This window comes from Aotus nancymaae, unplaced genomic scaffold, assembly GCF_030222135.1.
Source record: "Aotus nancymaae isolate 86718 unplaced genomic scaffold, 86718_ANA_hifiasm-v0.15.2.pri h1tg000007l, whole genome shotgun sequence".
NCBI lineage: Eukaryota > Metazoa > Chordata > Mammalia > Primates > Aotidae > Aotus > Aotus nancymaae.
This window is the reverse complement of record NW_026988418.1, coordinates 57,138,800-57,154,972: the sequence shown is the minus strand read 5'-3', so window position 1 is coordinate 57,154,972 and position 16,173 is coordinate 57,138,800. Positions and strand designations below refer to the sequence as shown.

The window sequence follows — 16,173 nt, the reverse complement described above, 5'->3', positions numbered from 1 at the left end:
GCCTAGCACATAAGAGGCCTCAACAAACACATTTTGGTTTATAACCTTGGTCCAAAACTACCAAAGCTTTGCACAACAAGCAGGGCAATGTTTTTCTGGCATGGGCTGCAAAAAGAGGTGAATAAATACATGTTTGAGAAGCATATTGTAAGACGTTAGTATTCTAAAAGAAAGCATTAGCGGTATACATTGCAGGCATTTTTACTGCCCCAGAGAAGTGGGTTTTCCTAGCTGAATAGACATCCACCTTTGACACTTCTCATTTTCCTCCTAGACCTACCTGGTATGTTCCCTGTGGCTTTGCAATAATACTTGTTCCATCTCCAAAGGTGGCACAGCAGCTACTGTCCTCACAGTTGGTGATAACGGTGGCATAGTGTGAGTTTTCTACCCGCATACACTTCACCTGCCTGGTAACAGTCCGAGAACCTTCAGCTAGAAGCAAATACAAGGTAAGCAGATCTGATAGGATGTAGACATTGCAAAACAGACCTCAGCCTACTGATTTTGCTGCTGTCTCCTGGCTGTCTGGATTCCTCATGGAAAAAACACAATTGTAAAGTCTAGAGAAAGTGCTGAGAACTCCACAGCTTTGGAGTGTGGCCTGCTCTTCTTGTCAATTCAGAATAATTCTTCCAGTAAAAAATCTTCTTACTTAATTTAGGATGCTGTCTTATTTTCACTATTTACTTTTAGGAGTTGAGAACATCTGATTTTTCAACTTGAAAAATTGAAAAGCATAAAATATAATTTAAGCACTCAGATATTCACCAATTAAAATTTATACTTACTATTTTGACACATAGGCTTCAATATTTTTAATACACATATACAAGAAAAATTACGGATAAAATTGAAGTTTCTCCTTATGCCTGGGCTATTTCTATCTTGCAATTCATTTTTACACTTTTATGTACATATATATCATGAACAGTATATATGTGTGTGCTTTAAATGTATGTAAACTACATGTTACTCTATGTATTTATGTAATTACTGTACTATCATTCTACACCTGCTTTCTTCATTTAACACAGTTTTAAGACCTCTAATCATCTTAATCTATATGTATCTCTCTCTCTCTCTCTCTATCTATCTATACATATATGTGTGCGTAGATATATTTATTTGTGTGTGTATGATTCCCTTTAACCATCATATCATATTATTTTGTAGGAATTTACCACAATTTATTTTTCTGTCCTGCCATTGATGGACATTCATGTTTTCTCAATATTTGAGTATTATACTCAGTGTTGCAAGTCACTCCTCTGTACTTGTTTCCTTGTGCAAATGTGTATGAATGTCTCTCTCTATATAAACAGAAATAAATTTAATACATCATAATATGATATGCATGATTTTGTGGGTGGGATGGGGAGATGTAGGTCAAAGGGTACAAGGTTGCAATTATGTAGGATGAATAACTATGAGAATCTAATGTATAGATAAAGACTATAGTCAATAACATTGTATTGTATAATGACAATTTTCCAAGACTGTAGACTTTAGGTGCTCATAACACACACACACAGACACACACACGCACACAGAGTGACTATATAAGAGATAATTTGCTTGACTTATTCAACTATGTATATGGATATCAAAATATCATACTTTACATCTTAAATATATCCAACAAAAAATTGTCCTTAAGGACAGGGAACTCAGGGAATAACTTGTCATTAAAAATATTGCTTTAATTTGGATTAGGAAGAGTGGAAGGCTTTTAGAGTCTTTGAGCAGGTTCCAGATAATTAGCAGCTACAGTTTCCTTTTCTCTGATACCAACTTTCTGACAAGGAGAGACATGCTCAGACTGAAGACCTACCTGAGATCACCTATTTATGCAAATTAGATGCCTTGAGGATCAAAGGAAACATCTGAAAGCTAACATCTAGGACAGATGCATCATGGTTATTAGGTTTTAGTTGTCTTCAATGAAAGATGATTATTGTCCATCAACTAACTAGAGTTGTTACTACTCACATCTCTGTTGAGACAATGATCATAATAGAAGGTCCTAATGCATCCTCATATTCATTGCAGCATTATTCACAATAACCAAGACTTGGAATTAGTCTAAGTGTACATCAATAGATGAATAAATAAAGAAAATGTAGTAAATGTAGACAACAGAATACTATTCAGTGTTAAATAAAGAAATCTGTCATTTGCAACAATATGGATAAACCTGGAGGACATTATTTTAAGTAAAGTAATCCAGGTACAGAGAGACAAATAGCACATGATCTCATTTATATGTAGATCTCATTTATATGTAGAATCTAAAAAAGTTGAACTCATACAAATAGAGAGTAGAGTGGTAGTTACCAGCCATCGGGGTGAGAAGTTGGGGAGATGTTGGTCAAAGGATATAAAATTTCAGTTATATAAGCGGAATAAATTAAAGACATATATTGTATAACATGGTGACTGTAGTAAATAATAACATATTGTATTTTGAAAATTTCTAAGAGAGTAGATTTTAAGTGTTCTCACAACTAAAAATAAGTCCAAAGAACAAAGCTGGAGGCATCTGTGCTACTCAACGTCAAACTATACCACAGAACTACAGTAACCAAAATGGCACGGAACTGGTACCAAAACAGCAAAACAGACACATAGTCACGAGGCGGGTGGATCATGAGGTCAAGAGATTGAGACTATCCTGGTCAACATGGTGAAACCCCGTCTCTACTAAAAATACAAAAAATTAGCTGGGCATGGTGGTGTGTGCCTGTAATCCCAGCTACTCAGGAGGCTGAGGCAGGAGAATTGCCTGAACCCAGGAGGCAGAGGTTGCGGTGAGCCGAGATTGTGCCATTGCACTCCAGCCTGGGTAACGAGAGCAAAACTCCATCTCAAAAAAAACAAAAAAACAAACAAAAAAAACCAGACACATAGACCATTGGAACAGAATAGAGAGCCCAGAAATAAAGCCACACACCTATAACTATCTGATCTTCAACAAACCAACAAATACAAGCAATGAGGAAAGGACTCCCTATTCAATAAATGGTACTGGGATAATGGCTGGCCATATGCAGAAGATTAAAACTGCACCCTTTCCTTACACCATATACAATAATTATCTGAAGATGAATTAAAGAATTAAACGTAAAACCCCAAATTATAAAAACCCTGAAAGACAACCTAGGCAACACCATTCTAGACATAGGAACAGGCAAAGATTTCATGATAAATACACCAAAAGCAATTGCAACAAAAGCAAAAATTGACAAGTGAGATCTAATTAAATGAAATAACTTCTGCACAGCAAAAGAAACTATCAACAGACTAAACTGACGACCTACAGAATAGGAGAAAATATTTGCAAACTATGCATCTGACAAAGGTCTAATATCCAGCATCCATAAAAAAACTTAAACAAATGAACAAGCACAAACCAAATAACTCTATTAAATAGTGGGCAAAAGACATGAATTCTTTTTAAAAGAAGACATACACGTGGCCAACAAACATACAAAAAAAAGCTCAACATCACTGAACATTAGAGAAATGCAAATCAAAATCACAATGAGATACACTCTCGCATCAGTCAGAATGGCCATTATTAAAAGGTCAAAAAGCAACAGATGCTCCAAGATTGCAGTGAAAAACGAACGCTTATACACTGCTGGTGGGAATATAAATAGTTCAACCACTGTGGAAGACAGTGTAGTGATTACTCAAAGACCTGAATACAGAAGTACTATTTGACTCAGCAATCCCTTTACTGGCATATACTCAAAGGAATATAAATCATTTTACCATAAAGACACATACACACGTATGTTCACTACAGCACTATTCACAATAGCAAAGATATGGAACAGCCTAAACGCCCATCAATGGTAGACTGGAATAAGAAAATGGCCTACATATACACCATGGAATATTATGCAGCCATAAAAAAGAATAAGATCATTTCCTTTGCAGGAAAATGCATGGAGCTGGAAGCCATTATCCTTAGCAAACTAACACAGGAAGAGAAAACCAAATACCGCTTCATCTCACTGATAAGTGGGAGCTAAATGATGAAAACACATGGACATATAGAGAGGAACAACAGATAGTGGGGCCTATTAGAGGGTAGAAGGCGAGAGATGATCAGAAAAAATAACTAATGGGTACTAGGTTTAATACCTGGGTGACAAAATAATCTGTACAGCAAACCACCTGACACAAATTAACCTTTATTATAAACCTGCACATGTACCCCTCAACTTCAAATAAAAGTTTTAAATAAACACATAAATAAAACAAAAACACACTTGCACACAGTGAGGAGTGTGCTGGAAGAACTTTTGGCTGCTGGGTGCTACTGGTCAAAAAACACTTCTAAGAAAGTAGATTTTAAGTGTTCTCACAACTAAAAATAAGCATCTGAAAGTAATGCATATGTTAATTAGCTTGATAGAGCCATTTTGCAATGTATACCTATTTCAACACATCATGTTATTTATTTTATATATATATATATACACACAATATTTGTCAATTAAAAGAATAAAATTAATTTTAAAAAGCAAACAGCAAAATAAGTAATGACGGTAATAATAAAATAAATCCCTATAGACCCTGCTTTGGATGGCATGAGTCATGAGTGTTCTTTGGTTGACTAACTTTACCAAAAAGTTATTTTTCTTATGAGGTGTTCAGCAGTCAGTGAGGATTCTATCTATCTTATGCTAAAGAGTTGGAAAATATTGTCATGTACTCAGAAAATAAAACTTACTTGTTTCTTGGTCATCTGGTGGAATAATCTGATCTTCATAAACTTGATAAAAGGTTGTGATTCTGGTACCATCAGCATGATCCACTATCCGAGTACCATCTTTCCTTTCAACTATGACAACTTTGTCTTCTCGAGTTGTCATAACCTGAACGTGTAAAGGCAGGGCATACTCATTTAGCCAGGGGGTTAATCCCAAGTGTACTTATTTTTATCCATTGAATGCAAAGATGGCACCATCAAAGTCCTAGTTATTTATTTATAGGCAAAAGTTTTGTCTCATCTACCTGATCTAACCTTCACATGACAATCTTGGCAGGTACCCTCAGGTACCCTCATTTTATAGATGAGGAAATTTAGGCTTAGAGAAGTTGAGAAGCTTGCTCAAAGTCATGCAGCAAGTAAGTATCAGGGCATATTTGAGGAAACACTTAACATCTGGACTGAGTTACCCCAGGTCTGTCTGGGAAAATGACCACAGGCCCTGTTTACTTGGAAACTACAGAGTAATGATAAATGTGGCATACTGTGGCTGCCTCGTGCGCTGTGAAACCCCTGCTCAGCAGAAATTATCCGGACGGGGTGAACTGCAAGATGGCCTGCAAGTATCAGGCTAATGTCATCAGAGCAGTACTTGAAGACTGGTGGGGAACAGGGGCTGTAGCCTCTCTGTGCCAAGTTGACCTGCACATGTATTTGCTGCTCAGTGCCGGTGCATGCCTGTGAGCTTGAGGGGTACGAGAAGCAGTGTGTGTGGGTCGCTGCTCCTGAGCTCTGCACTGGGTTGACTGCGGCTCTGTTGTTTTTGCCTCACAGTTCAGCTTCTTCCTCTGCCCATTACTGCTTTCTCTGCCTTCCTTTCACAGATATGTCCCTATTAAAATCTTGAACTCCAGACTTCACCTCAGTGTTTGCTTCTGGAAATCTCTACCTGCAACTGCAGTACTTTAAGTTGGATAATGCATATTTCAGTCATTGGGCATTTTCTAAACTTATACTGTTCTAACTCTAAGAAACACAATGCTTCACTGAAGGGTCTGGATGGAAGTGAGAGTGAGTTTGCTAGTTGTTTTCTGACTCCAAATCTATGGCTATTGGGAGCTGGTGATTATCACTTTCTCAGCTCTTTATGGTAGTCAGCAATCACTGTTTAAGAGAGAAATGAATGCCGATCATCATTTTAGGTTCTTATCGTTGGCACTTTATCAGCCAGGGATGTATGCTGAGAAATACTGCTGTGTAATGTGGTGGCTGAGAGCCTGAGCTCTGGGGTTAAGCTGCCTGAGTTTGAATCCCGACTCCACGGATGGTTGGGTGACTTAGGCATGTTGCTTAACCTGTTTGTTCTCTGGTTTACTCATCCACAAAATGGAGCCAACACTAGTGTCTTCTTGGAAATGTTATATGAGTTACATGAGATAATGCTGGTAAAATACTTCACACTCGGCTATCACGTTAGTAATTATTAATACCAGTTCTTTATCTAGTAGAGATATTTACATATTATGATTTAGAATTAGTCAAGCATTTCATAATGCCACATAAATAATGATATTTTCTGGTCACCATAGAATAGGATAATCATTCTTAGCAGTGGAAATCACACATTAACAAGGATATTTCTGAATGCCTGATAGTGCCGGATCTGGTATTAATCTTCCCAACAGGTAATGACTGTTATCTCCAGTTTATGAATAAGAAACCAGATTAGAAACTTGTCCAAAGTTATACATCTGGTAAAAACTATGGCTAGGACTTGAAACACAGGGCTGCCTCACCCCAATGGCAGTGGTCACTCCTTTAGAATGTAATACCTCACGTCAGGGGTTGTGAAAATACACATCCATTTTCAATTTCGTTTCATATGATCATGCTAGTTTCTTGAGATCTGGGACACAGTGCTGGGGTCTACATTCTGGCTCTACCATTTGCTGTGTGATCTTGGGCAAATTACTTAACCTTTCTGTAGCTTAGTTGCCTCATCTATAAAAGGGAAACAATAGTAGTTTGTTGTGAGAATTGAGTGAGTTAGTATATGGAAAATGCAGAGAACAGGGCCTAGTACGCAGTGAGTGCTCAGTAAATATCACTATTATTGCTATTATTCTGTTGGGTATTTGGTGTTTAATTCATACTTGTGTCCAGGTTCTTGGATATTGGTTCATGCTTCCAAAATGGAAATAGAGATGAACGAGGGAAATTAAAAGTCAACAATGAAATGTTCATCAAACTTGCATATTAAGCCAAGTAATCTACCTCAGGGGCTGAATTAAAGTGAGTTACTTGAAGGAACTAAAACAATTAGAAAACCTACAAAACAAAACAAAACAAAAAAAAACCCTTTCTGAGATCATACGTACTTTAAGTCTCATAAAGAAAAGCAACTAGCAAACAAAGGACGAGATTCTAATACTATTTCAGAAGTAGACTGAAAAGGAAAAGATGTTTGGTTAGATAATATAATCCATCTCAATAGCAAGCAGGCATTTTGCTTTTTACCAGCAGCACATGTTTTTAAATAAGGATAAGAAGTTCAGACACCAGAATTAAGGCACCTAGGAAATTCTGTTTGTTTAGATCCAGAGGGTGCTGTAAATCTCCACATAAGATATTAGAGAAATAGCTAAGGAATGGAAAAAGCTCAGTTTTTGGTAAGAAACAACTGACTCTAATCCTGGCTTCAGCACTTTTTGGATGTGTGTACTCTTGACTACATTACTTAACTTGCTAAAGCTCAATTTCCTCATCTGTGTAATATACATTTGGTGTGAGGGCTGAATGAGATAATGTGTATAATAAAAGCCCCTAAAGAAATCCTGCCACACAGAAGGTGATATTGTTCATTCTAGGAGTTTTGCTTTCATATCAAAAACAAAATCATTATGTTCTGTTCCACTAATTTGTCACATATTCTTATGCTACAAATAAAGTTTTTGTAAAGTTGCTGTACGACTTTGGATTCTTGAGTTATTTAATGTATGCCTTATCTCTTTCAATATATCATAAGTTTTTTCAAAATCAAGGATCATGAACAAATTTCTCTCACCAACTACAAGTAGACATAAATAAGTAGGAATGAGACATTCACTTCCAGAAGCCTCTCACTTCCAGAAGACATTTACACACATACATTCAGCATTAGGAAACACATGATGACATCATTAATTACATATATCTTAAAAGTGGCATCAAAAACTCATGAACTGCCGCTCACCTCAGTAATTAGCATTTTGTTCTGACGTAGTTGTGCCCACACACACAAATAGTTACTAATGATACTCTCCATTTGGCAAACATACCATAAGATGTTTTTAGATTTTGGAAAATAAATTCATCCGTCCATCCATCCATCCACCTACCCACCCACCCACTACTTGATACTTATTGAAAAAAACATTATTGGCTAGGCACTCTTCTAGGTGTTGTTTCAGAATTCTAATGACTTAGAAAATTTTGCAATAAATAATAGTTTGTCATACCGTTCCATTGATAGGATCTGTGGCCTGAAAGGATAACAATGGGGCCAAGTCTGCTATTCTTTCTAATCCTTTGGTGCCAATCCGATTTCCTTCAGGTGTGGTTGTAAACCAAGTGCCTATGTGAACCTCCACAGGAGCTACTATTTGAACTATCTCTGGAGAATGGTCATGGATTTCACCCTTATGGGCCATTGATGACTGATTTTTGTGACTTTTTCCTGTGAAGTTCAAGTAAAATCAAACAACAACAATATAACTATAATATCAATTATATACATCATTCATTATGTTTTGATATAGTACAACTATATCAAATATAGTAAACTACCTCAGATACTAGGTATAGGCAATTCTAAGTCGCATTCATCAATTATGCTATTTCTCAATAGGGAAAAGTACCAGGTTATGAATAGCTTAATTTTGGCACTTACACTGTGGCTAAATTCCCACCATTTTTCCCCAAACACACACATGCTTACACAGTTCACTGTCTAGGGCACAAAAAATATTCTGGTCAACTTCTGTAATCTTTTGGGTTCTGTGTACTTCTCCCTGGCTCCCAGATTTTGGGTTTTATTTTCTGGTTTTTGAAGCCTACCTTTTCTCTCACTTATCTGTCAAACTTTCAGACTCCTTTTGACATATTGGACTGTAACAGTTATTAAATTTTTAACTCTGGATTCCCCTGATTTTGCCATTTTGTCAGTAATAAAAGGAAACATCTTTCTTCAGCCCTGGATCTGGGAAACCTCACCAGCCAGGCATATCCCTGGGGAGAGGAATTTGTACAGTTTAATTAGCACATCAATAACTGTCTGATACATCTTCCTCTCTATCCTCTACCTCCCATTCATTTGGAACAGGAGGAGAGAACTGAAGACAGCCTCATGGAACTCCTTGACCAATATTTCAATTCCTCTGTCAGGGTAGATGTATGCCACTTCCATGAATAATAATGAGTAATCTGTAGATGAGACTTGACAGTGTTGTCACATCTCAATGATGAGGTAAACTCAGACCCAGAAACAAATTGCAAGTAATGATAGCGAAGGAATGTTAACTCTTGGAAGATTCTCCAGATTCAAACCATGAACCAAACAGCAGGGCATGCATCTCAACCTAACTAATAGGGACTCAACAAATGAGAAGAACCAAAGACAGAAAAATCAGGTTGAGCCTTTTCATTGCCCTAAAATTTAATTTGGACATATTTATACTTCTAGAATATTGGCTAAGAGTAAAAATGATATCACTTTAAGAATAAAGAGAAGATGCTCTAGAAATAGTAAGAAATACTTTAGGAATTATCTTTTTTTCTACATTCTCCCTTTTTCTCCTCTTTCCATTCCCTCTCCTTCTCTTCTTATTACTTTTTCTAATCAAAAGAGGTGAGCCACAGAAAGGACATTCCAACATAAGGAACATAAGAAATAGAATGGGGTAAAGAATAGCGTGGTGTACTAGCAGACAAGTACTAGCAGACCACTGTGAAAAGAGAATACATTTCAAGCAGATTTTGGTTGAGAGAAGGGACTGGAGAGTTAGGCACTGATTCAGTTGAGGGGTCTTCAGCAGAATGTTAGAGACCTTGACATTTTTCCTACAGGTGATATTTAGTAACTAAATTGTTATCAGAGAGAAAGTGAGGTATTCAGAAGATTAGTTACATGCTTTTGGCAGGAGGATGCAAAATCAATACTAGTAAAAGCAGGAAGAACAGTTAGAAAGTTTTAAAGTATTAGAAATTCAAGTTGGCAGAAGAGATAAGTACAATTTTGATACAAATGTATATTGGAGAACAAATTTGGATATGAAAGGATGGGGCTGGCTGTGGAAGGTGGAAGCATAAGAGAAAGAATCACACGCAGATCCTGAAATCTTAATCAACTATTGTCTTCTCTTAGGTATATAGGTCAACAAAGCACACTGGCCAAGGATCAGGTCAAAGGGAAGAGAAAAGAAACATGCAGGGTAGCAACGATTCCATTGAAAAGAACCAAAAATACTAGAAAACATCTTTTAATCAATCTTCTTAAAAGTGTCTATGAGCTGGCAACTATAGGGAAGATCAACACAAGCCATGGACTAGGGGTAAAAGTAGGAAGCCAAAGAGGTAACATAGCTCTGAAGTTGGATTTTGCCTAGTGGGTTTTTGTTAAATTGGTTGATTCTGAGTATTTGTTTTCTTAGCACTGTGGGACTTAGGGAGAAATGAATGCCAGAACCTGTACAATCTGGATGGAAGGCTTGATATAAGGCCCTCAAATGACTACACTCTCAGACTAAGTGTGAATTATTAACAGAAATCACTCATGTCTTTTCCCACCCCACTCCAGAACCATCAGAAAACTTGCCTGTGTTCAAATGGTGCTGAGCAGAGAGGACAAAAAAGTGCTTAAGAGGTTGTATAACCACAAGCAGATCCTCATATAGGTTTGGAGTGAAAATTCACACCACTTGAGTGGGACCCCCAGAGATTCCTTAAATGAATAATTTAAAGTGATTTAAGACTATTGGTTCTCCTATCAACTGCTAAAGTCCTAAAGTTCTTTCTGAAACCAAAGTCCTTTCTAAAGAAATGCACTATTGGCCAGGCACTGTGGCTTACACCTATAATCCCAGCATTTTGTGAGGCCAAGGCAGGAGGATTGCTTGAGCCCAAGAGTTTGAGACTAGCTTGGGCAACACAGTGATACTTCATTGCTACAGAAAAAAAAATAGCTGGCATTGGTGGTGCCTGCCTATTGCATGATGGTACAAGCCAACTTTTCAATAGCAACATTGGAAGGAAGAGAGTATAAAGGATATTTTCAATGTACTGAGAGAAAATATCCATAAGCTAGAGTTCTATGCCTAGTGAAATTATCTTTCAAGAATGAGGACGACATAAAGACATTTTAAAAAAATATTTGATATACAATAAATGGACTAAAATCCCTAAAGACAAACATTTTCAAATTCAATTATTAAAATATTCACCTATTTGTTGCTTACAAGAGACACATGTAAACATAAACCACATAAGGTGAAATGTAAGTGTGGGAAAAGTTATACTGGTAAGCTATTAAATAGAAGCTGGTGTAGCTATAATAAAATAAGCAAAATAGACATTTGGGTAAAAAGAATCCTAGAATAAAAAGTTATTGCAGGCCAGGCACGATCGCTCCCAGCACTCTGGGGAGCCAAGGCGAGTGGATCACTTTAGGTCCAGAGTTTGAGACCAGACTGGCCAACATGGTGAAACCTTGTCTCTATCAAAAATAGAAAAAAAAAAAAAAAAAAAAAAAATAGCCAGGTGCGATGGCATGTGCCTGTAATCACAGTCACTTGGGAGGCTGTGGCACAAGAATCGCTTGAACATGGGAGGTGGAGGTTGCAGTGAGCCAAGATCACACCATTGGCACTCCAGCCTGGGCAACAGAGCAAAACTGCATTTTAAGGAAAAAAAAAAAAAGTTATTGCATAATGATTAAAGGCTAAATTCATGCAGATATAATAAATCTAAATTTATAAATATCATCATATCCTTCAAATATATAAAGAAAAATGACAGAACAATAAAAAAGACATATTTATTTCACAAATAAAGAAATAATGATTAAATTATAAGAAGTACAGCACCAAAAAGACTATTCTATCTTTTCGGGAAATTTAAACATACTTTTGCTAAGTAAATTGATGTAGCAGATTTTAAAAAATATATAAGAATATAGAATAGGGGTTGGCAAATTGTTTATTATGGACAAATAAGGCCTGCTGTCTGTTTTGTACAGTCTGTGAAGTAGTAATTTTTTCTACATTTCTAAATAGCTAATAAAATAAAAAGAATAGTAATAATTTATAACATGAAAATTATATAAAATTTGAATTCAGTATATTTAGTGTACATAAAGTTTTATTAGAACACAACAGAGCCAGGCTTATTTAATAACATATTGCCTATGGCTATTTTTATGTTCCAATGGCAGAGCTGAGTAGCTGTGACAGTGACCATACGGCCCACAAAGTCTAAAATATTTGCTATCTTGCCTTTTACAGAAATGTTTGCTGGACTCAGATATAGATCTGTACATTAAAACTAGCACATTTCATCTAATAAATATAAAGAGAACATTGTACCACATAACGACAAGATACATACTCTTTTCACGCACAGATGATTTAAAAAACTCGACCATGTTTAAAATCATAGCTAAACAAATTTTTAAATTGTTAGTCAAAAATCAGTTATAAAAACAAACTAGAAACACTTCATAGGCTTGAAATCTAGAAGTAAGTTTAAATAATTCAAGGGTCAAATAAAAAGTTTTAATGGAAATAAGTAGTTAGAATTGAAAAATAATAAGAATACTAAATATTTCTTGTGAGATGGGATACACTTCTGGAATGACAAGTAAAGACCAGGGAAAGTCTATCCCTCCCTAAACACTATGAGAATGTTTTTAAGAAGAATCAAAAGGAACTTTTTCAGAACTTTGAAAATTAAACAAAGAATTGCAACAATCTGAGGAACAATTCAAGAAGAATGTCAGTAAGAAAAGTTGCTTTGTGGTTTTATAACTTAAAAATTTTTTTTGATAAAATATTGTCATAATATTTAATTTAATTAATGTAATATTATTCTGTGATAAAAAGAAATGAGCTATCAAGACATAAAAAAAGAGAAAGGAATCTTAAATGCATACTACTAAGTGAAAGAAGCTGGTCTAGAAAGGCTATTTAAGGTATGATTCTAATCATCTGACATTCTGGAAAAAGCAAAACTATAATACAGACAATAAAAAGGTTAATGGTTCCAAGGAGTTTGGTGAGGTAGGGTGTGTGTAGTTCAGGATAGGTGGAATAAGAAGGGTGAATAGGTGAAGAGGGATTTTTAGGGTGGCAAAATTATTCTGTATGATACAGGAGACAAAGAATGTACAACACCAAGAGTGGACCCTAATGTAAACTATGCACTTTAGTTGATAATAATGTAAGATTGGATCATCAGTTGCAACAAATATACAACACTAAAGCAAGATGTCAATAATTGGGGAAACAGTGAGCAGAGTAAACAGGAACTCTCTGTACTTTCCACTCAATTTTCCTGTAAACCTAAAACTGCTCTAAAAATAGTCTATTAATTTAATAAAGTGAGTAGATCATCTTGGATGAAAGGGCTGTGAAGAAATCTGGGGCGCATTGTGCTAGAAGCAGAGGTCCTCCAGAACCAGGGGAGGCTCTTAGAAAAGTGACTGTACAGACTAGTCTTGTATCAAGTTCTCTGTATCAACAAAAAAGGGAACCCTGAGCCAGGAAGTTTGGAAAGCTATCTGGATACTTCTGTAACCAGAAATCTTCTGCTATTACTGAAGGAAAACCTGTTTTACTACATTTTGAGTAATTAAAAAGTAATCCAGTTGCTTCCATACAATATTTCTGGGTACTGTGGTGAGATGTGTAAAATTGACAAAAAAGGATTAAATCTAGGGTTTCAGATTATTAAAGGCATATGAGAAATTGAGAAAAGTTTGTGAGGCATGAGAGGGAGTGTAATTTAAGGGTTAGGGACCTCGACTCAAATCCCAGCTCTACCACTTGCTAGCTAAGAGACCTCAAAGAAATTACTTAATCTCTCTGCCTCAATTTTCTCATCTGTAAATTGGAGATTATTAAAATATGTGGCTTACAGAGGATTAGTTGATTTAATAACGGAAATATTCAGATTTTTTCCTGATACACAAATATACATCTCCTACATAAAAATATCTCTTACAAATTAATATGAAAATGATTACCATTACAAAAAAACCAAGAAAAAAGTAGGAAATTCACAAGATGAAAAAAAAAACCACAGTAAATATCTTTAGATGTTTAGCCTCACAAGTAATTAAAGAAATGCAAATGAGCATAATAAGATGCATTGGTTATCTATCATGTTGAATAAGATTAATAGAGTGATAATATCTGGCATTGGTGAGGGTGTGAGGAAGTAGACATTTTCATACAGTGCTAGTGGTAGGGGTATAAATTGAAAACACTTCTCAGAACAGCAGTCTAGCATTTTAGATTATGGCAGATCCTGTTCATTGTTTATCCAAGTAGTGTCCGCCTTCTTTTTTCCCTACTTAGTAGTGCTGTCTTCTGAGAAAGAGGCCAAAAATGTCAGATATTTGTTTTCCCAAACTTGGTCCCCAGCCAGGTCTAGTCAATGACATAAAGACAGGTCTGCTGGGGTAAGGGTTGGACTTCTGGAACTATTTGCCTTCCTGATAAATAGAGACACTTGAAGAAAGCTCTTGCATTTGCCCTCTTTTCTTGGAAGTTGCTGAATGAGGTCCTCATGCCTGGAGTTGATGTATTTTCTTGCAACTATGAGGAAAAGGTCAAGAGAATCACAGAGATGCCTACTCATAATCTTGACACCATCATTCTGCCCTATCAACCCTAAAACAGCAGCCCAGGCATTATATCTGACGTGTAAGAATATTGAACAACATATGAAAATGTTCATTATTTATTACTAAGAGAAAAACAGTTTATGAAATAGTACATAATTCTGTGATAAAGAGAATTCATGTATATATATGTATAAGAAAATATATGAATATATTCATAGAAAAGGTTAAAAGTATAATAATAATAAAATTGAACACTTATTAAGCTGTTGAAGACTTTACTAAATCAATTATAAACTGAGAGGCTTCAATTGTTACCTTTCTTTGCGTTGGTAATGTCAGATAGTACCGTTTCTGATTTCTGCTGAGAAATAGAGTCCAACAAATCTCCACAGTGAGGGCTTGCTGGTATTTCAGGAGGACAAATAAGACCTGAATTGGGACTATTGCTCACAGCACCATCTGCAAAGAGAATCTGAAGAACAAAAGTTCTCAGCATCCTCAGAAGCAAGAAAGAACTTGGTTAACAATAAATACTGTGCGTCAAATGAAAATAGGTTCAAAATGATCCACAGAAGAAATGCTGTCTGCAGACCTCCAGACCCAGCAGCACAAAACAGATTATAGAAAGGTAGATTTGGAGTTCAGAGACAATAGCCTAATTACCACTGTAATGATATATTTTATATTTTCTATATGCCTTCTATTTTGTTTCTTTTCTTTTTATTTCCATCTTTGCTTGGATTGATTGGAGTTTTATTTTCTCTATTCTTCACCTTTCCCCTTTGCAACTGGGAAACTATATACTCTATTTCAATTTTTTGAATGACCGTATTTAAAATGTTTTCACATATTTAAACTTGTAGTTTCTTTTAATATCTATCTAGTATGTATCATGTCTCTAGGTGCCACAGATACATCTACCTGATATCGGTATCTAGACACCCCCAACGAACTTGACAAGGACCAACGTCAGTGTTGCTGATGAGAAGTCAAATGTTTATCTGGTTCTTATTCTTGTATAGGTAACTTGTTTCCTTGAGGAAACTTTTAAGATTGTGTATGCAGTCCTAAAATTGCATGATTGGAATATTTAGATAATTCTTTAAAGATAATTAATATCAGTTCTGACTGTCATTTGGTTGCCTTGTTTAATCTGAAGTATTTTTTTAAGCTCTGGGAAAATTTCTTATGTCTTTCTTTTCTCCCTTCATTCTTACTATTTTCTTCTTCTGGAAGTTATGGACCCTTTTTTCATCTCTCTCAGCTTTTCTCGCCCTCATAATCTACCCCCTCCCACTTTTGATTATTCAGTTATTTCTAATTTCTAAGAACTCTTGATATTCTTCCTTAGCTACTTTAAAAAAAGTTGTTATTTTGTGAACTGTTAACCTCTCAAGTCTGCCTATATTACTTTTATCCATTTTTAGTTTTTTAAAGTATTTAATTTCAGGGGCTATTTCTTTTATTTATTGAATTATGTACTTTACTTTTATGGGATTGCTTTCTTTCCAAGATTTAGAACTCAAGTGCATGGTCATCTTTCTGAGAATCCCTTTTCACTTCTTGTGGTGTA

General features: G+C 35.8%; 1 protein-coding gene across 1 annotated transcript in view; it reads right to left on the bottom strand.

Annotated features, from left to right (window-relative positions):
- SPAG17 (sperm associated antigen 17) overlaps positions 1-16,173 on the bottom strand; it is a 253,988-nt gene that overhangs the window by 44,998 nt on the left and 192,817 nt on the right. Inside the window, exons 28-31 of the mRNA XM_064372648.1 lie at positions 14,916-15,072; positions 8,221-8,438; positions 4,745-4,889; positions 281-435 (exon numbers count right to left, since the gene is read on the bottom strand). Of these exons, the coding sequence (XP_064228718.1) occupies positions 281-435; positions 4,745-4,889; positions 8,221-8,438; positions 14,916-15,072 (675 nt within the window). The remainder of the gene's footprint in view (positions 1-280; positions 436-4,744; positions 4,890-8,220; positions 8,439-14,915; positions 15,073-16,173) is intronic.